Genomic DNA, 20,256 nt, shown 5'->3' on the forward strand with positions numbered 1-20,256 from the left:
GATTCAAAGGGTTAATCTGATCAGCCAGGACTCCAGGTATTCAGTATTTTTCTTTTTCTTGGAGGTCATCAGTAGCTATTTGTCTTTGCTCTTCGGAAGTTATTTATAAGCCTTATCTCTCTGTGTCTCCAGGTGCCCACCCCGTACGCCTACAGCTACGGTGTCTCTGCCGGACACACCAACTTCGGTCACAGCGAATGGGGTAACGGACACGGAGGCGTTGGTGGCGGGTACTGGGTGAACCTTCCCGATGGCCGGACACAGAAGGTGTCGTACGTGGCGCACGGTGGCGGCTTCTACCCGGTTGTGTCATACTCCGGCGTGGCCCGCTACCCGGCTGGCAAGGGAGGCCATGGTGGATACGGCGGTGGATACGGCGGCGGATATGGACACGGACACCATGGATAACTTTCTAATCTTTTACAGCCACTTGGAAAAATGCTGTGAATTATAGGATTGCATTCTCATTGACCTGGGAGACTTCGTAACCTCTCTTCTCGTCAAAGTTTTAAATTATATGCCAAAAAAAAAAAAAAATCGCTAAGGAAGAAGTGGTACGAATTCTCTCATTCCAACAAGTAATATTCTCATTCTCAACAGTTCCCTTGTATGGTTCCCAGGATGTGGTCTTACTTGTTACTAGATTCCAGTGAGTCGTTGCTTGTTTGCCACTCTTAGAAACACTGCTTGCTTGATGATCAGTTCCCGTAGCTGAATAAGAATGCCAAAAATGTCTGCGTTATGAGCTCTAGTCTAATGTTAGGCTGTGTGTAAGATAGTTCAAACTGAGGTGATATTCACTTATAAATAGAATACTGACTGCATCAATAAAAACATGAAGAAATTTGATAGTATGTTCTCCTCTTCTCTGTGACTTCATACATGTACTCTGCTCATCGGATTCGCAAGTTACATCTAATTTTCCCATCTCTTCACAATGTAAGGTAGCTAATGTCAAATATTGCATGTAAAATGTACTCGCTGCGCAGATCGAGAAGTGGAATGTACTTTTAGTTGGTTAGTCTTTTCGTTGAAACCTGACACATTTACTTAAGAGATTATTATTACACCTAGTTCGTTTTACGGGGTTTTTATACCCTTTCTTCGTTTTCGGTGCGAAAAGTTTCCCTTCACTTAGCTCAGGAAAATGAGATGACTAGTTTCTCCCTTTGGTTGATCATCTATTTAGCTCTCAACAGCTGTCTAGGGCTTTGGATGTAGCCGGCAACAGGAAGCACAGGAAATACCACCAACGTTCAAAAAGATAGGAAGTCAAACTCACACATGGGCAATCAGTCTGGGAACAAACTTTCCTCTATAGGTTAGGCATCTCGAGGCCTATCATGGCAAGATCATATTACCTCCCTTGCAAAATCCGCTTCCAAAAGATTAGGTGTGCTCAGCCGGCCCCGTGCTTTCTTTACCTCTCCACATCTGTTGGTTTTGTTCAAGGTCTTATTTGTCTTTGTGTTAAGTACTACTAGCGTGTGTGTGTGTGTGTGTGTGTGTGTGTGTGTGTGTGTGTGTGTGTGTGTGTGTGTGTGTGTGTGTGTGTGTGGGTGTGTGTGGGTGTGTTTGTGGGAAAGGGTGGCCTTCCTACAGACAGCAGTTCTAAACGAGTGTGGAATTAAAGGCTTTTTATATCATCAACTATCCCCCTCTTGCTGTCTCCTTTCAACCTACATCTCATCGTCGCAATGTAGCATCTTAACTCTTTATTATCGCTGTTTAAATGGTCACTGCTCTCCTCAACTCTCTACTTGCACCCGCCTGCCAACACACTCTCATCCCTTTTCTGTCCATCTCTCTAATGCAAGAGGTAACCGATATCCTGTCATTCATGCATGCAACAGGTCAAATATGAAACTGTCTTCATCAGTCTCTGTTTCCCCTCTGCCTATGACCTCCAGTCTTTTCAACGCAGTATATCCAGACATCTCGAAATGGAAGGATCTTGAATTTGGCTTTCCCTTTTTTTTAAAGATTATTTTTTCAAACTTTAGATCATTAGTTCTTTGTTTTTAATACAGAACAAAATATTTAGCACAGTAACATTTTCCTTCTTACGATTCATTTACACTGATATGAAATAATTAGCCTTTAGCGCTGTTTTCATGGTATATAAATAAATAAACAAATGAATAAGTCCACTTGGATTATATTTAACTACCTAACGAGGCTACGGAGTGAAATTGTAGAGAACCATTATTTTGAGTGTACTGTATGTTGCGCAAAACGAATTCCTGTGAGAATAATGGTTACGAAAGAAACATACTAAATCTGCCCAGACAACTCTTTTACTCCCGCCAACTGCATAGTGTACTGTATATATTGAATGAGCTTAGAGGAGAGTATCACAGAAGAAATTATGTTGAATGAGCTTTGAGAGGGGAATATCATAGAAGAAATTATGTTGAATGAGCTTTGAGAGGGGAATATCATAGAAGAAATTATGTTGAATGAGCTTTTAAAGGGGAATATCATAGAAGAAATTATGCTGAATGAGCTTTTAGAGAGGAATATCATAGAAGAAATTATCCTGAATGAGCTTTTAGAGAGGAATATCATAGGAGAAATTAAGCTGAATGAGCTTTTAGAGGAGAATATCTTAGCAGAAATTATGTTGAACTTACAGTAGAAGGGAATATCACAGAAGAAATGATGTTGAACGAGCTTTTAGAGGGGGACTGTCATTGAAGAAATTATTAGTCTCTGTGTACTTGTGTTCTTTGCTATATTACAGTAAAAAAAAAAATGGAGTTACAAAAGTCCTCTACATGGAGATATACACGACATCGAAAACCACGAAATTCTCTTCTATCTGCAGTATATACAGTATTTTAACAGTTTATCCACACTTCAAAAATTCTGGTCTATGTAACGGAGAATAAAAACCCAATGGAAATTAATACAGGAACGCCATGTCAAGTCACCATGATCGTCTCGGTAAAAAGTGTCTGCATGGATCTTTTACCTTGACGTGGCCCAGATTTTATACTTTTTCTTCAGCGAGTTTTAGCAGCAAGAATGAGGATACTATAGTTCTATTTCCTTGCTATAGCACTTCCTCGTGACTAGTATCTTATTCTAGTGTTAATTTCTTGTTACCTGTAGTCTCAGTGGTCAGAAACTTTTGTAATAAATAGAGCTTTACCATCACTGTAGGTTTCAATACTCGGGAGGACGTGGTGGGGTGCCCATGTTTTTCCTCTCATATCATTAATCAGTGTCTTCCTGTCCCAGAGTCGTCTTGTTACGGCAATAAATAGACAGACAGATACTTAGGTAGATAGATAAACAGACAAACAGATAGACAGAGTAGACACATTGACAGACAAATGATAGGTAGACTCATGATTAATTGACTGATTGACAGAGGGACGAAGAGCATTTCACCAAAACAGACAGCATTAATGATAGATAAGGAGACAGACAGATTGGCAAGCTGGCCGATTGACAGAAAGAAGGATAGCATTTCACTAAAACAGTCTACATTATACTTCAGTCATCGTAAGTCTAAAGTTTTTTTTTTTGTCTTAGTTAATGGTGTGTATGAGGTTGCTTTCTTATGGGTTTTTCCTTCATTCATACGGCAACCAAACACGTCACAACCAAAATAGTGTTCATTATGGTGAAGAGTAAATAGTGAGAATTTTAAGTATTTTTCGATGGAGGCTTCTTCATCGCGGGAATTAGTGAAGATCTATATTCAAGATGTTTGTGGGTGTTTGTTTAGGATAGCCATGATGTTTCCCCAGTGCTGGAGAGGGACGCCTTCACGCGGTGGCACTGATATAGCTGGTTATACAAGTGCCTGGCAACTCCCTCCCACTCCCCTGAAAGGTGGTGGAGAACTGCATTAAGAAATAAGTAAACAAATAAATATATAGGCAGTTTCAGCCTGCACTCCATGTTCACGTAAAGATGAGCCTAGGCAGGAACAACAAACAATAGCAAAAAAAATGTGACGCTCCCCACCCCTTCATCAACAAATAGGTTCTCGAAAATGATTATATGCTATTTATTTATTCACTTATTTATTCATTTATTAATTTATATGCTTGTAATACTGGTAGATAATATGACCTGTGCCTATATTTTACTGAGCTCTGAAGTGGCGCTGTTTGCCATCAGATCCAGACCAACCTTGCTCGTGTTTTTATCCTTGAAGAAGTGGATTCAGGTCACCTCCTAATTTAGTTCCGGAAATACCCAAGTCCGCTCTGTACCGAGGAAACTAGGCACTGAAAAATTAACTTATATTTCTGTCTGCTTTTGGACATTCATAAACTGCCTGTATGAATTATGTCAAGGGCCACAAATACACAGCCTTTTCATTTTTCTCCTTTATAATCGCCGTCTGTGTTGCTGTGCTTGTCTGTGGTTTTGATCTTGTTATGGTGCTCTCTCTCTCTCTCTCTCTCTCTCTCTCTCTCTCTCTCTCTCTCTCTCTCTCTCTCTCTCTCTCTCTCTCGGGGATGTCATAAATAATAAAAAAGATCTAATGGTGGAAGTGGCACCTGACATTTCATTTGACATTGTCAGTGAGCGTCACTTCCTCATGTGACTCATATTTGTCAAGTCACGACTGATGCAGTAATATTTATGACAGTGGATCTGCTTGCTGGTATAAAACGTCGCCGGATGCCAGACAGCTGTCAGATTACACTAAGCCCACACAAAATGTATTCATCAGTAAGTGCTCCAGGGAAAAGTTTGATGGTTTTTGTCGCTTTTTTTCCCGCTATTTGAGGGGTCACGCCCAGTTATAATGTGTCACACGGTAGTTTCATGTGATTGTTTCCTCCCGCTCACAACCGTTCAAAAGTGGTGCCACTCTGGGAGCGTGACCAGCCGTGACTGGTTATCTCGTTATCTCCAGGTGTGAGGAAAGTCAGTCTGAGTGATGCCGCCACACCGACATCAAAACACTGCAAACGAAGTTTGAACTTAGCGGGAGCTATATATCATAGGACTAAATTTATGCATAACAGGACGTGTGACAATATAAATGAAGGTTAATAATATCCTACATGCGTGCTCTAGGCTGTTACTTAAGTTTTAAAACAACTAAGCTGTGAGAATTCTGATAAATGGGTAGGTGTGAATGGAGAGTTTGTAGGGCTCTTGGGCTGCCAATAATATTCCCTACTGGTACACTAATATAGCCTCGAATGACGATACCTGTGGAGAAAAAACACACACATTGTTGTCGACAGTGATTTTAGGATAAAATACAAATCATGCTTAATAAACGGATACTCGTATGTATAAGCAGGTAAAAAAAGGGTTGCTGCAATGGCTAGTAGTAAATCAAGAAAGCAAAACAGTGTAGCTCAGGGAAAGAGGACCCCACTACATGATAAGGTGAAATGTCAATGTAGATTTTCGCTTAGCTCCCTCCCCCCCTCCCCAAAAAAAGAGCATGGTCAAAACTGTAATAGTTGTAGCACATATTGTTCTAGTTTATAACAGCTTTCCACTCTTCTAGTTTTCCTTTGCCTCATTGAAAGTTTCCCTTATTCAAAGTATACTTCTACCCAATTTTTTGGTATTCGCTGTGAACCACAAGCCACTACTGTACCAGGTGTTCCTGCTGAGCGTGTTGGTGGCGGCTGGTGTGGCCTTCCCTGGTGGATATGGTGGTCATGGTGGCGGCTATGGAGGACACAGTGTAAGTCATGGCGTTTCATGGTTAAGAAACATGGATATATTGTTTGGAAAAATTTTGTTTCTTGCCCTCTGTTTTTTTCGCACAAGTTTTTATCAACCTGTCTTCTCCATGCCCCCAGGTGCCCACCCCGTACGCCTACAGCTACGGTGTCTCCGCCGGACACACCAACTTCGGTCACAGTGAATGGGGTAACGGACACGGAGGCGTTGGTGGCGGGTACTGGGTGAACCTTCCCGACGGCCGGACACAGAAGGTGTCGTACGTGGCGCACGGTGGCGGCTTCTACCCGGTTGTGTCATACTCCGGTGTGGCCCGCTACCCGGCTGGCAAGGGAGGCCATGGTGGATACGGCGGTGGATACGGCGGTGGTTACGGCGGCGGATATGGACACGGACACCATGGATAATCCTTTACTTTTGCTGTGGACATGTACTGGAATTTATATGGCAAAATTGTTTATAAGAACTATGTAACAGTCTCATTATTCTCTTCATGGTAATTTAATAGATACTGTTAGCTTATGTTTGAGTTATATATCTTTACTATAAAATCATTTTTTTTGTTTTTACAACTGTTGCCACCTAGTTAGTTATACATATTCTGCTTTCCGTGTACAAGGCAGTGTATTAGGCCAACCACACATGTATATAAGACATACTACATTCAATAAAGGAATTTCAAATACAACTGCCCCATCCTACAACCCACTCATATATATGGATATTTGCTCGCCACAGACATGTATAATTATTCTGTTTGCGGACATGTAAATAAGTGTTTGGTGTCGTTTCAATCGGATTATACTCTTATTACCTTACAATTATTGAGATGAACTTAAAGCCCACCTGAGTTGAAGGTCTGTATAAACAATAACTTAAATTATCAGTATCTTTTGTGCAGATTTAAAAAGAGAAATTAAATAACTTCTTCACTGTGTTGTATGCTATCCTTCTAAAGATATATCAGATCATCTGGGAGCTGCAAGGACGAATTATAACACTATTTATCTATCTATCTATTGCCAGACGCCTTAATCCCGTAAGGGGTGACCACAAACAAATCACGAAATGAGTGAGACTGTGACAGTGGTGCAATCGATAGCTTACTTGGTTTGCAATTGAGATTCGTAGAGATGCAATATTGTACACTGCACCTCCCTTCCCTACACCGCTACTATGTCAACCCGTCCCTGCTTCCCCATCTTGTCTCTTGCCCTCTCTTCCCCATCCTAACTAGACCCTCTCTTGTGTCACCAACCCGGCTCCAGCTTCACACCCACATGAAGAACGTAGAATAATCCCATGTTTTCTTTCGGCTCAAACAAAGCTTAGTAACGAGAGGGAAGTAATTTTGAGATTATTTATTCGTTCATTCACTTATTTTACAGGACAGGAAAGGGCGAGCACAGAGTCTTCTCATGTCTTTTGGTCTTCCAGAAACAAAGAATCTACTTACGACGTGGCAGCAATCGTAAATCTGGTCGTAAGTCTGGTCGTAAATCTGGTCCCCTGTGGTTAGAAGGCGACTTGAGAGGAGTGTGCGTATGTTCAAGTTTCGTGTGAACATCTGGTATTTTCCCTGAACAGAACCAACAGCAAAAGAGAGCATTCTGGCTAAATCAATAATTCTCGTGGTCATGTATTGCACTGTAGTTCGTAATATTTTCTTTTAAAACATGTAAAAAGATCTTATAATTAACTCTCACAGTCGCTTCCTCTCTCCTATTTTATTGTAGCTAGCCAGAAGATTTAAATTAGTTGATTAAGTGTTCGAGCCTGAGAGTGTTAATATTGGTACTGTTAACCCCTTCGTGGTCCGGACAGATCGGGTATTCTGTTCCACTTAATGCAAGACTATTTTATCCATAAGTTATATTTACAGTTCTTTGTGAAAAAAAAAAAAAAAAGATTAAATATTTGTGGTTTTGCTGCCAGTAATGTACAATAAATAACACAGTATTTTTTTTTTCCCCCCCGCACAAAACACTATTGCAAAAGAAATTGGTTTTGTCCATATGTTGTTTCTTTTGTCTGCGCAACCCTATATTGCTACGACATACACTTATTTATTGTACATTCTTCGCAGTTGTCTCTGTCTACTTATATTATCTGAAAAATACATTAATCCAAAATATCAAATAAAAAGTTAGGTAAATTTCATGTCCTCTTTCACTGCATACAATTATAAACGGCGGTGTGCTTTCAAGAACACAAATAAGGACATTGGCTGCTCCTTCCTGCTACTCTTTTAGGTTTCTTGTCTTTGTGTGATGAGCTTATATTTTTTCCTTGCCTTCACACAGGATAAAGTCAGAAGGTATTAGTCCCTTATATTTTAATGACTCATTCTTGCTCCTTCAGAAAGTTACTCAGCTCCGGGAGGTCTGGGGATATCTCTTTTCGTGAAAGGATAAACGAGGACGATATTTTAAACTAACTCTCCAGCTAGGAATGTCTACTCAAAGCTGAATAAACTGTAAGATTAATCCATAAAATACGCTATTAAACTGAAAGGGTTATGGCTAGGCTGTAGGGAGACCATTTATGAAGGCCACACCCCTCAGCAATTTTTCTTGGGATAAGATGGTGCTGTCATGAGAGGATATTCTTTGCAAAACGAGGGGGGGGGGGGCAGAGGTTTCATCTTTCATGCAATTTCGATTTTTGTGTTTTGTATTAGTTCGCATTATTGAAATCATCTTCCATTTAGAACCGCAGCAGCACTTTAAATTTATATGAATTATTATACAGCCTATACTCCATAACCCAGTGATATTTTAAATCATGAAGGGGAAGTTCTAAGACGGAAACCATACTGTGTTCACCGTACAGGCGGCTGAAATCACTCGACATAATTAAGCCAAGATCCAGGCCACAGCTCGTAGAATGTGGACAGGAGATGCATATCGCGAACTGATGAAGCTGTCAGTACTGTTTCAATGCATAGGTCTAAAGCACAAAAAGGCAGGAGAATGAATATACTCGTAGTTATGACCGTGCAAGTTCAGTTAAGGAACTGTATTAACCGCGTGGGGGCGTTTTTCTTTCTTGTTTTTTTTTCTTTAGTACCAAACCTTTAACACTTAAAGGATCTTGCATTATAATTAGCGTAAGATGTTGCAATTATCATATAATGTAAATTAGACGTGACCAAAAGCCGTAAGCCTAAAAAAGATGTCACCTCCCACAACGTGCATAATACCTCCTTAAGAATTATGCCTTATGAGTTTCACTTTCTCCTGCGAGGTACTTATTCGTTCAGGCCTGACTGGACCCAGGTCACCGAATGTCAGCCTCACGTATAAATCTGCCTGGATGACGGGCAGCAATCATCAGTCTACACCCAGAACTCCCACAGACATGAACTCGCCTGTAAGTGTTCGAGAAGACTGGCTTGGCATAGGATTGTGTCCTTAGTATTTCACGAATTCAGTAATATGCAGATATCAGTATGTTACAGTCGTATGTTGCACCAGTAGTACTAAAGAATCTTACTGCATTTATCTTGCTGAATCTAAGAGCACCTTATCCACTACTCCATACCTCTTAACTTACCTAATAACTTCATCCTCCAGTGTCTATATCGATTATTCAAACAGACATGAGACACATATTAGAAGATCTGGGGAAGTTCCAAAGGGAGGAGTCAAATACAAAAGACAACTTGGGACACAGGAATCTTCAATATGATATTCTAATGATGCACAGCGAATCAGGCTATAGCAAACCTGATAATTAATTTTCTTGTGCCTCCCCACACATGCCAAACGTTTCATTATAAAGCGAGAAAAGTATATACGAGTACAAGGAAAACACTGCGGCAACCACTCTCACATACCATTATGCACAAAAATATCACACAACACAATTGTAGCTTCTCTGTCTACAACATTACACCTTTTTTAAACAATTTCCTACAAACAAATTCTACAAAAGTCAGTCTTCCCCAGACAAGTTCTATTTAAGTTTGTATCCCCTATAAATAAGTTAAGTCAGCAATCAGCATCCTGGAGTTGTGCCACAAAAAACTGTTCCTTCAGATGTTCCTGCTGAGCCTGCTGGTGGCCGCTGCTGTGGCCCTCCCAGGTGGCCACGGGGGAGGCTATGGTGGTTTTGGAGGCTATGGTGGCGGACACGGTTTCTTCGGAGGCTATGGTTTAGGAGGCGGAGTTACTTTCTTTGGTCATGGTGGAGGCGGCTATGGTGGTGGAGGCTACGGCGGTGGACACGGTTTCTTTGGTGGATATGGTGGAGGACACGGAGGTGGCGGCTATGGAGGACACAGCGTAAGTACGGGGATTTTTGTTTAAGATTTTTCTTCTACTTCGAAGTAACCATTTTCTTCCGTGTGGTTCGCAATATATTAATCAACTTTTATCCTCCGTGTTCCCAGGTACCAACACCGTATGGCTACAGCTACGGTGTCTCTGCAGGACACACTAACTTCGGCCACAGCGAACATGGTAATGGACATGGAGCTGCTAATGGCGGGTACTGGGTGAACCTTCCCGACGGCCGGACACAGCGGGTGTCGTATGTGGCACACGGTGGCGGATATTACCCTCATGTGTCATACGGTGGCGTGGCTCGTTACCCAGCAGGCAAGGGAGGCTATGGTGGCTATGGTGGTGGTTATGGTGGCGGCTACGGACACCATGGATAATTTTTGACTGTCACTTCTTGCCATCATGTATTTGTAGTGTATCTGACAAAACTAGTATTAAGGCCCGTGTCTCAAACACTCTCATTCATAAATTAAAGTAGATCAGCACATAGGATGAGTTTAGTGAAGTTAGTCACTGACTGAACAGTGATGACAATTTGCGCTTCCTCACCCTCAAAGTTAACTTGGGATATGATCTTTGTCATACAAAATTTCTGTGCTTGTTGCCAATTGATCGTAATTTTAAAAAATGGATTCTGTATGTGAGGTAGCGCATACACATTTGTAAATATAACACAACTGATCATATAAATAAAGATAATTTCGAACTACAAAGTCTATATTATATCCTTCCTCCACGGATAAACTTTTCCTTCCAATATTATTGCAGTTATTCATAACTTCCTTATTATTGGCTGTTTATTCAAATATTACATAACATCCATTCCTCCAAGTGTTCTTCAGCTGTAACTGATATACCTTCATTCTTATTGCACTGACTGGGTTCTTGAAATTCAAATTAATATGCTGTATAAATCTAGTAGTTGAAAACTAAGCTTGAAATCGATGTAGTACTAGATAAACTACATTTTTTTCCCAATAATAAGTAAATCAATACATTTTGATTTATTCCAAATTTCGTGACTGCTGAACGTACTGTAAATGGCTGTGACGTTACAGGCCTAGTCCAATACAGCTACTCTGGTTTCACCCCTGAAGTTCGGGGGTCTTACAAAAAAAAAATTCGTCTCGTATGTTTCCCCCCTGCCCGCCACCCCCCCCCCCCTAAAAAAAAGAAAAATAAATGCTGATTTCAACCAGTCACAGCTCCATAACTTCAGCTGTCTTGCTTGTCTTCAGTTTCTCTTTCAGCTAGGTATTTTAATGCATCAAGCTCTAAATTCCTAATACACAGCTCCATCCTTCATCACCTACCAGTGACCTCTGCCTCATTACTGTCATCGTGAGATAAAGATCGCTTTACCTGTCTTACTCTGTCAGTTCTCAGAGGGTGAGTGTGCTGACCCGACTCGTGCATTCTATGTCTGTACGGGGAATGACTGTACCATGGACCTTTTTCTCCTTGTGTGGAGTATAATCTCTTATGTGTCGGGGTCACCACTTGCAGTATCTCATTCATGGTTGATTCAAAGGCAGTTTTCATCTCATTAATTCCCTCTTCTCACTAATCCCTTTTAGTTAAGCTCATCTCCATCCCTCCACAGCCAAACCAGTTCTCCACCTATGTTACCATCTCCCCTTAGACTCCCTTTCCCCTCAGACTCCCCCTCCCCTCCTCCCCTCTCTGACCCCTCCCCTGGGTGGGTGAGGGATGTGGCATCGTCGTGGGAGACTGCCTTGAGATGTCGTTCAGGTTAGTGCAGGATTATACCTATTGTCTTTGAAAACACACACACACGACAAGTAGAGTGGAAAAGCACATACTTGCGAAGAAGCTACGTAACTGCGTCTTCTCAGCTATTGAATAACACGTTTTGTACATTTTTTGCTTTAGCTTTTGATACAACGAATCTTCCTTATTTTTCTTTGATCCAATTCATCCACGTGCCAGTACCTGAAAAAAAGAGAGATTAAAGAAGAAGAGAGGAAGCCGATGATGGTAATGATGATAATGACAATGATGTAGAAGAAGAACAGAAAAAAATGATGACGGTAATGATGATGATGACGATGATGTAGTAGTGGTAGAAGAAGAAGAAGAAATCAAGATCCGTTCACTTCCAGATGCATAGAGCATACTGAACTTAAAAGGCTGGATGTCATAGATAATAAGAAAGACTGTTTTTTCCACATGCCCGATCATTATCCTCTTGTACATTACGACGTAAACTGGGTCGATATCAAAACTAGATATGCAAGAGAATGCTTAGGTGTAATATGTTAATTAAATCGCTATTAAAGAGGTGCAACGATGCCTCCAAAGACACTTCCACTTCCACTTCCACTACAGATTTTTTCAACCAGTTTCTTAGGCGCATCGGTTCAGGCCCTCAAGGAGTTACTGATGTATTTTCCTGTCGTGCAAAGTACATCAAAGACTGTGGGTTTGTTTTATGCCAGTAAATTATGTGAACTACAGTATCCTAACCTCGAGACTCGGTACGCCAAGAAGCAGTGGACTGATTGTTACAGAATTTACAGAAGCGTTTTTTTTTTTTTTTTTATGACTTTTTTTTTTTCATCAAACCGAGTATTTTAATAAGTACTGGCTTTCATTTATATGGCTAAAAATAAACAGAATAAGTAAAAAAATAAAGGCAGAGTATTTCACGATTTCCAGACTAATTTTTTAAGAGTCCTAGAGAGGGACGCCTTGACACAGTGGCACCGAATCAAACAGGCGGTGGAGCTGCCCGGTTATCAAAACGTCCCCCAACTCCCTCCCTACCCGCCGGAAAGAGAATGGTGGACGGGAGAGGGGTTATCTAAATCCTGCGGTCCACTGGGTTCACGTGTCGGTAAATACACAACACGAAACCAGCAGAAGCAAACACAATGGGCCATCGCGTGTGGGCAGAGCATGTGACCGTGGCAATACAGTCAAGATGAACCCACCCACCACCGCCAGTGTTGCGCCACCGTGGTATTTATAAACAATTCTCAGCTTCCGTCTGTTTCCTCCTTCGCTTGTATATAACCCTGCCTTCATTTCTACAGGATTAAACATACAGTAAAATGAAAGTTTATAACAAAGGAAAAAAAATGCTAAAATAAAACGTCTGTATGCAATGGAGACTTATGAATCCTATAAATGTGTTAGGATCCTTTATAAATTCAAGTCCCTGGGCTCGCTCGTGTCAGATTGGTGTTCGATGCTCCGCCTGCGGGTATAAAGCCCCGCCGAGGACAGGAAGCGTCAGTCCACCCTCAGGAGCTTACACGAACATGTATTCAACAGTAAGTGTGCGATAAGAGGCAAAGATAAGGACAGGATATAAGCAGATAAAAGGGTGGTGGTCACAAAATCTCCCCTTCTCGAATCTTTTAGTGTTTTTCTGGCTAAATCCTAGTAAAAGTCAATGGCCATAAATCTATTTTTTACGTGGAAAAATTAAAGTTTATAACCAGTCAAATTTCCATAACTAAGAACTACGTTATTGACAAGTAGGCCATAAATACATGTAAATTATAGGGACCAAAAATTATAGGCTTCCCTCACACTCTTATCAGTCCCTTTGCACGCCTTTCGCCACCCAGACCATAATTTTACCCACCCAGACCATAATTTTACCCACTCAGACCTGCTTCTCCTGATTTTTTTTTCCCCTCCCCACCCCCATCACCAGCATCCTTCCCCTTTTCCCCAGTGTGCTACTAAAAAGGGCGGATCCGGCATTTGAGAGGGGGGGTCCAAAATTTTTCCCTTTATTTCACACCGACCATAACCACGAATTTGAAATAGCATTAAAAATAAGTGCGAATTATCACGCCATCAGCAAGGTCAGTTTAATAGGAGAGATGGCAATTTTAGTCCAACTAGAGTAAGAAGAGCGTTGTAAATCTAGTTGTGCATTACATTACATTATGCTCATGATTTTACAGACGTTAGTTTTAACATAAAGGGAAAGGAATATTATGCTAAACCATAATATTTTTCATTAATTTATATCTAACATGTAAACCTTGATATCACTCCGTCTGGCAACTGTTAGACCTACTTTTAAAAACATCTTTGACCTAAAATGTGTTTCTTAAAATACAGTCTCATTCTTGTGCCGGTTGGACTCTTCGACAAAGTCTGTTTCCTCCTTCGCCTTGTTTACCCGGCAGTGGCTTATTACATTAACTATTTCGTGTCTTTTGGTGTGGACTTACTTGAAATTCATAATCCGTCTTAATTACCTTAGTATGTGGACATCTTTGAAATTACCTGCCTTAATTGCCCTCGTGCAATAGATAGGCATTAATCCTCGGCCTTCTTCTTCTGCTGCTCCACCAGGCATTCCTCCTGTGCCTCCTGGTGTCTGCTGGTGTGGCCCTCCCAGGCGGCCACGGGGGAGGCTATGGTGGCCACAGTGTAAGTATAATTTCATTTTTTTTTTTATGTAAAGATAATGGCGACGTGACGTATTTTTCTCCCCATGGCCTGAACACAGTGAAGTCTGATCCTCCGCTTCTTGTCAGCAGGTCCCCACCCCGTACGGCTTCAGCTACGGTGTCTCCTCCGGATACACCAACTTCGGTCAAAGCGAATGGGGTAACGGACACGGAGGAGTTGGTGGCGGGTACTGGGTGAACCTTCCTGACGGTCGGATACAGAAGGTGTCGTACTGGGCGGGTCCTGGCGGATACTTCCCAGTTGTGTCATACTCCGGCGTGGCCCGCTACCCTGCTGGCAAGGGTGGCGGTGGCTATGGCGGCCATGGTGGCGGCTTTGGCTTTGGAGGGCATCATGGATAATGTCTCTGAATATTCCAAGTGGCTTTGGAGATTTCGCAACGTCTCCTCCTTGGCGATTTATTTTGCATATTACACTTCATTGTCCTCATGGTTGTCAGTCATGGAAACTGTGTCGATAATTAGAGCACTATGCTTAACAGTCAAGACAATGTTAAGGCATATTGTGCAAAATAAATCACTAATGAGGAGTTGCCACGAAGGCTTCTGTGCCACCTAGATAATCCACCTTCCTAGGAGACGACCCTGCTATCTCTGACTGCTATCCAGCTTTGGGATTTTTCTTATTTTACGTTGGTCTCACTATTGTCTCAGTGGTATATAATTTAATAATAATTTCAGCATCCAAGCTTCTTTTTCTTCCACACCCTCAGGCTTCTGTGAATCACTTTTAGCTGAATTAGAAAAAATATAAACAGAAATAAGAAAGTTTTTTTACATAAGAGAAATTTTGACAAGAAAATTTTTGACATAAGAACATTTTTGACATAAGAACATTTTTGACAAGAAATCTTTTGACATGAATTTTTGACATAAGAACATTTTTGACACGTAAATTTTTGACATCAAACAATTTTTTGACATAAGAGAATTTGTGACAGGAGTATTTTTTGACGAGAATTTTAGTATTTTGTAACAAGAATATTTTTTTTGGCAAGATAATTTTTGACAAGAAAATTTTTGCCAAGGAAAGTTTTGACATACGAGAATTTGTGACAGAGAATTTTTTGACAACATTTTTTACATCAGACAATTTTTGACAAGGCAGCTGCTCAGGTTGCATCCCGCCTCGTCATCCTGGTGTGTCTGTTCCGGAAGACAATAGGAGTGATAAGGCATTAATCATTATAATATACCGAGCCTCACACCAGACAATACCGCACAGTTACAGCATCCCTGACCGTCACGGGGGGGTGGGGTGGGGGAGGAGAGTTCAGGGGTGGGGAGGAGGGGAGAGGAAGGTTGTGGGGAGAGGAGGAAGGGAGAGGAGAGCGTTGGGGACGAAAGAAAACGATATAGGAGGGGAAAAAATTTGACATTTTTACTGCACCTGAAAATTTCTTAGTTAGGGTATGGGATTTAAAAATAATAATAATAATGATAACAACAACAACAATAATAATAATAATAATAAAATAAAAAAACGAATGAGCTGTTTCTTGTTAGACCTGCCGTGAAGCTAATGCATCATCTGATGCAACAGCTGACACTTCATATCAACTCAAACTTTCAAATTGAGCAACATTGTATTTCATTAGCAAGCTGCTAAAATACCTCCTCACAGCCGAAACTGAAAATCGCCTAATATTCAGCTGATGCTTCAACTGAAGTAGTAGCTGACGTTAAATCAACTCAGAATTTCATAAGAAAATTGCTCTGAACTCTCGAAGAGCAGATATTCAAACTTTCATTGAAGGAAAAAAGAAGACTCCCCAAGTGCACCACTGTCGGTTTCGAAAGAGATAAAAATATGCATTGTAAAACCATCAGTTATCGATAATGATAAATGACAAAATAAATTCCAATTTCGAGAAACCTAAGTTCTTATTAACCCCTTCAGCCCAAGGACGTATTTCTAATCGTATTAATCTAAACGCATTATGCCGTTAATAACATATGCATTATTCTACATTCTGCCGTTTGCTATAACATTACAAACGTAACTCACAATGCAGTCTATAAAAGATAAAAATATAGTTCTCTTCACACCACCACTTGTAACAACACATTTCAAAGTACCACAAGGATTTCAACTTTCGCACATCAGTATCATTTCATATTTTTGTCGCAAGAACACACCTTAAATATTAAAATCCCCCAAATTCATGGCTTTATAATGGCACCAAAATTTTGCTTTATACACAAAACTCTGAAATTTTCCTCGGTGGTTGGATGATGTGCACAATTCCGCTGTTCCAATTTGCTGTTTTCATGGTTTATTGCATTTTGGAGACTGACACGCCGATTGCATTGTGTGTGTGTGTGTGTGTGTGTGTGTGTGTGTGTGTGTGTGTGTGTGATAACTTCTGTCCAGACTCTTTTGATTATTTTAAACGGTATCCTTTTCATGTTGATTTTTTTTTTCTGCAATAGACGCCTGTATACCATTTGAAGAAAGAAAGCTTTTATCTCGAATTTTTGGAATGCACAAACCTCCTCGTTTTAAATCCCAACAGAAAAATAAAATGAGCATTCTATTTCCAAAACACTTATTTAGCCATTTCATGGTAGGAACAACTCTTAGTCTGTTCCAACTAACACCAGACGATTTTGTTCAGCTGAAAGTGAGTCATGGGATCTAGAACGTCGGCATTCTCCCCATGGCCTCTCATACTCTCATGATCGGAAAAACTCTAGTATTTATCCCATCTAACTTCAAATGATATGCAGCTTAGGGTGAGTCATAGGAGCATGAAATAAAAGAGTTTCCCCGTGTCTCAATATGCTCAAAGAAAACGCTTAGAATTTAGAGTTTGTTTTTGTTGTTGTTGTTGTGGTGGTGGTGGTGGTGATGTTGGTGACAGTGGCGGTGGTGTTGGTTGCTGTTGTTGTTGTTGTTGTTGTTGCTGTTGTATAAGGCAGTGTGTGATTAGTATTCTCTTCAGCTCATGAGGCAGTTTAACATGTCTTCCTTAGTCTCCTTAATTATACCGGTATATTTTGCAAACTATACCATCTATACCTCTTCAGTGTTATTTCTCTCTCTCTCTCTCTCTCTCTCTCCAGATAATTCTATTTACCTAAGGAGAGGTTATTCACACTGGGAGATTTGGATAACTTCACTATGACGTTGCTCTGCTAAGCTAATAATAACTACTAATAACTACAAAGAATATACTACTGAAAAGACGTGACTGAACTGGAGGGGTTAATAATTTCTCGTGTATTATTGGTATTATTGTTATTTACGGTTTTTATAAATAACTGAGAGAGAGAGAGAGAGAGAGAGAGAGAGAGAGAGAGAGAGAGAGAGAGAGAGAGAGAGAGAGAGAAAGTAAGGAAGATGTGCTGAATATCCTCCCTAATAACGAGAACAACGAAGTCAAGATCCTCGCTTTTGTGTTTTCTGCCTTGGGGTTTCAACTGGGTGGGAGTAGGTCGCTGAATGGTCTACTAATTATTGCCTCACAATAAACCCTCTCGTGTGAAGCCTTTTTTTCATCTCACGGTGACTGGAACATTGATGACAGTATAAAACCCCGCCGGAAACCAAGGAGCATCAGAACACTCGAAGGAACAACACAAACATGTATTCAACAGTAAGTGTGCAGTGTGAAAGCTAACTTATCACACAATATTGTCAGTTCTTAAGAGACAGCATCGAAGGGTCTCATATATCCCCTTCTCACGTCTTAAATCCATAGTGGTGAACGATAGCCATGAATCTGTCTTTAATTTTTAAGGTCTTTTTGGAGAGGAAGGGAGCTGATAATGGCAGGAACTCCTCTCCCAAAATGTTAAACTAGAGTAATTATCTGCCTCAATGCCCCTTAAGTCAATACGCATAAATCTGTTTTTTATTATGCAAAAATATCGTTCACCTGTCCAGCTAAATTCATAATCCGTGGCATTAACTGCACTCCCACAATATTCCACCAAAGCTGATTCAGTCTTTGTTTTTTAATCGTATGACCTATTTTTGAACGGGTGTCTCGCAGTTTCCTGACTCTCTTTCGTGTTTTTTCTCGTTTTTGCTTCCCTGCTTACCTTCAAGAATCGGTTCATCATATTCAGCATTTTGCCAAAAATTCCTTAAATATACATAGCCAGCCACAGTCCCACAGTTTCTCGCTGTGTTTTAGGCGGACAAGCGACATGCACTGTGGAACAAACAAAACTTCTTTACTTAAATTACGCACTGAAACTGAGAAGGACTGCAAAGGAGAATGAAACGAATCAAGAGACATAATATCAGACAGTAATGACATGCTGCAAATTTCATCAAGTATATATATTACTTATTATGTCAGGTAATTGAACACTACCAGCTCTCTGACTCACAAAAACTTTTGCCACCATAGCTCTAGCAGGTCCTACTTAATTGTACTGTCATTCCATCAGGTGTTGTTGGTGTGTCTGTTGGTGGGGGCTGGTGTGGCCGTGCCTGGTGGCCACGGGGGAGGCGGCTATGGTGGCGGCGGTGGCCATGGTGGTGGTGGAGGCCATGGTGGTGGACACGGCTTCTTTGCTGGATATGGCAGAGGAGGCGGGGGAGGCGCTGTAACCTTCTTTGGCCATGGCGGCGGCGGCTATGGCGGCGGCGGCCATGGTGGCGGAGGATATGGTGGCGGCGGAGGACATGGTGGCGGAGGATATGGTGGCGGTGGAGGACATGGTGGAGGATACGGTGGATACGCTGTATGTAATACCCACGTACTTCTTGAATAAGCTTTTACTTTAGTTTGCTTTGGAAACGTCACAGCACCTCTCTCTTGGCGATTTATTGAACATATTACACCATTCTATCCTCTCGTAAATTCCTGAGGCAAGTCTGTCGGTACTGGCAATATATGAAAAACTTAAAGGAGAATGTCAAGCTGTAATAGGCGTAATAAATCGCCAAGAAAAGGGTGTTACGGAGCTCACAATGTCACCTAGAATACGACTCAGAATCAGTGGTGGCTTTAGGGGTGGGAAAATCGGTCAGCTGCCCAGGACCCCAAATTTGTCTATCGTAACATTAATGTCAGATATTGTAAAAGATACTGGTTTTTATTCTAGCACTTTACATTGGGTAAAATAGTTTAGAACCTGGACCGTTCTGTAGGAAAGCGACTTGAACTTTAATGTAAGGATATAAAAATCACAAGTTATGCTGGAGGCCCCATGTGACTCTCCTGCCCAGGGCCCCCGTAGTGTAAGGCCATCGCAGCATAGAATAATAACCCAGTTCTTTATTCTCGGATTCATAGTCACTTGGATCATTGACACTGAAGTAATCTCCAGTTTCCACCTCTTCGTGTCCCCAGGTCCCTACCCCGTACAGCTACAGCTACGGTGTCGGCGCCGGACATAATAACTTTGGACACAACGAATGGGGTGATGGACACGGAAACGTTGGTGGCGGGTACTGGGTGAACCTTCCCGACGGTCGGGTGCAGAAGGTGTCATACACGGCGAATAAGGGCGGCTTCTTCCCAGTTGTGTCATACTCCGGCACCGCTCGATACCCGGCTGGCTATGGTGGCGGTCATGGTGGTGGCTATGGTGGCGGTTATGGTGGTGGCTATGGAGGCGGAAAGCACGGGTAAACGCTGCCCTAGCCTCTCACTCTACAGGGATGCGGCATTTGTCACGACTCGTCACAGCCCTCAGGATCTGGGATAGTTTTCTCAACTCGTATTGTCTACCTTGACATCAATTCATCGTCATATTATTTCGAGTAACTTCTTTTTTTGCTTGACTAACAACAATCGTTTTTCCTTCATCATCAGTAGAGATTTATGTCACTGCTTCGTTCTTTATTAATGCATTAGAACTTTTTTATTAGTTTATATCAA

The 20,256-nt window shown here is 41.3% G+C and overlaps 5 protein-coding genes across 5 annotated transcripts in view; all 5 read left to right on the forward strand.

Annotated features, from left to right (window-relative positions):
• The window catches only part of LOC145392766 (uncharacterized), a 1,835-nt gene extending 1,427 nt beyond the window's left edge, over window positions 1–408 (forward strand). Inside the window, exon 4 of the mRNA XM_080267059.1 lies at window positions 133–408. Coding sequence (XP_080123185.1) covers window positions 133–408 — 276 coding nt within the window. The remainder of the gene's footprint in view (window positions 1–132) is intronic.
• A 2,526-nt stretch (window positions 409–2,934) lies between these two features.
• On the forward strand, window positions 2,935–6,080 carry LOC145392767 (uncharacterized). The gene is made up of 3 exons (XM_080267060.1): window positions 2,935–2,946; window positions 5,573–5,686; window positions 5,793–6,080. Exons 1-3 carry the CDS (start codon window positions 2,935–2,937, stop codon window positions 6,078–6,080), a joined length of 414 nt encoding a protein of 137 aa, XP_080123186.1.
• Window positions 6,081–8,988: 2,908 nt separating this feature from the next.
• On the forward strand, window positions 8,989–20,007 carry LOC145392768 (uncharacterized). The gene is made up of 4 exons (XM_080267061.1): window positions 8,989–9,045; window positions 9,666–9,759; window positions 18,879–19,114; window positions 19,726–20,007. Exons 1-4 carry the CDS (start codon window positions 8,989–8,991, stop codon window positions 20,005–20,007), a joined length of 669 nt encoding a protein of 222 aa, XP_080123187.1.
• Window positions 9,852–10,336, forward strand: LOC145393039 (uncharacterized; the record flags this gene model as incomplete). The annotated part of the gene is made up of 3 exons (XM_080267378.1): window positions 9,852–9,894; window positions 9,937–9,959; window positions 10,067–10,336. Coding segments are annotated over 3 exons (336 nt in total), but the record flags the coding sequence as incomplete, so codon positions are not given.
• On the forward strand, window positions 13,244–14,758 carry LOC145393041 (uncharacterized). The gene is made up of 3 exons (XM_080267379.1): window positions 13,244–13,255; window positions 14,298–14,375; window positions 14,486–14,758. Exons 1-3 carry the CDS (start codon window positions 13,244–13,246, stop codon window positions 14,756–14,758), a joined length of 363 nt encoding a protein of 120 aa, XP_080123505.1.
• Window positions 20,008–20,256: the final 249 nt, after the last annotated feature.

The sequence above is a fragment of the Coenobita brevimanus genome, chromosome 23, assembly GCF_032717465.1.
Source record: "Coenobita brevimanus isolate Jiangsu-jjx chromosome 23, ASM3271746v2, whole genome shotgun sequence".
In the NCBI taxonomy this organism is placed as follows: domain Eukaryota; kingdom Metazoa; phylum Arthropoda; class Malacostraca; order Decapoda; family Coenobitidae; genus Coenobita; species Coenobita brevimanus.

What these genes read in the sequence shown, in the direction of transcription:
- LOC145392767 (XM_080267060.1), top strand. An exon ending in GACACAGTGTAAGTCATGGC is followed by an intron (nt 5,687 to 5,792) that starts GTTTCATGGTTA and finishes CCATGCCCCCAG; the next exon opens with GTGCCCACCCCGTACGCCTA.
- LOC145392768 (XM_080267061.1), top strand. Translation starts at nt 8,989, where the DNA reads ATGACGGGCAGCAATCATCAGTCTACACCCAGAACTCCCACAGACATG. An exon ending in CGCTGCTGTGGCCCTCCCAG is followed by an intron (nt 9,760 to 18,878) that starts GTGGCCACGGGG and finishes GCCACGGGGGAG; the next exon opens with GCGGCTATGGTGGCGGCGGT. An exon ending in GAGGATACGGTGGATACGCT is followed by an intron (nt 19,115 to 19,725) that starts GTATGTAATACC and finishes TCGTGTCCCCAG; the next exon opens with GTCCCTACCCCGTACAGCTA.
- LOC145393041 (XM_080267379.1), top strand. An exon ending in GAGGCTATGGTGGCCACAGT is followed by an intron (nt 14,376 to 14,485) that starts GTAAGTATAATT and finishes TCTTGTCAGCAG; the next exon opens with GTCCCCACCCCGTACGGCTT.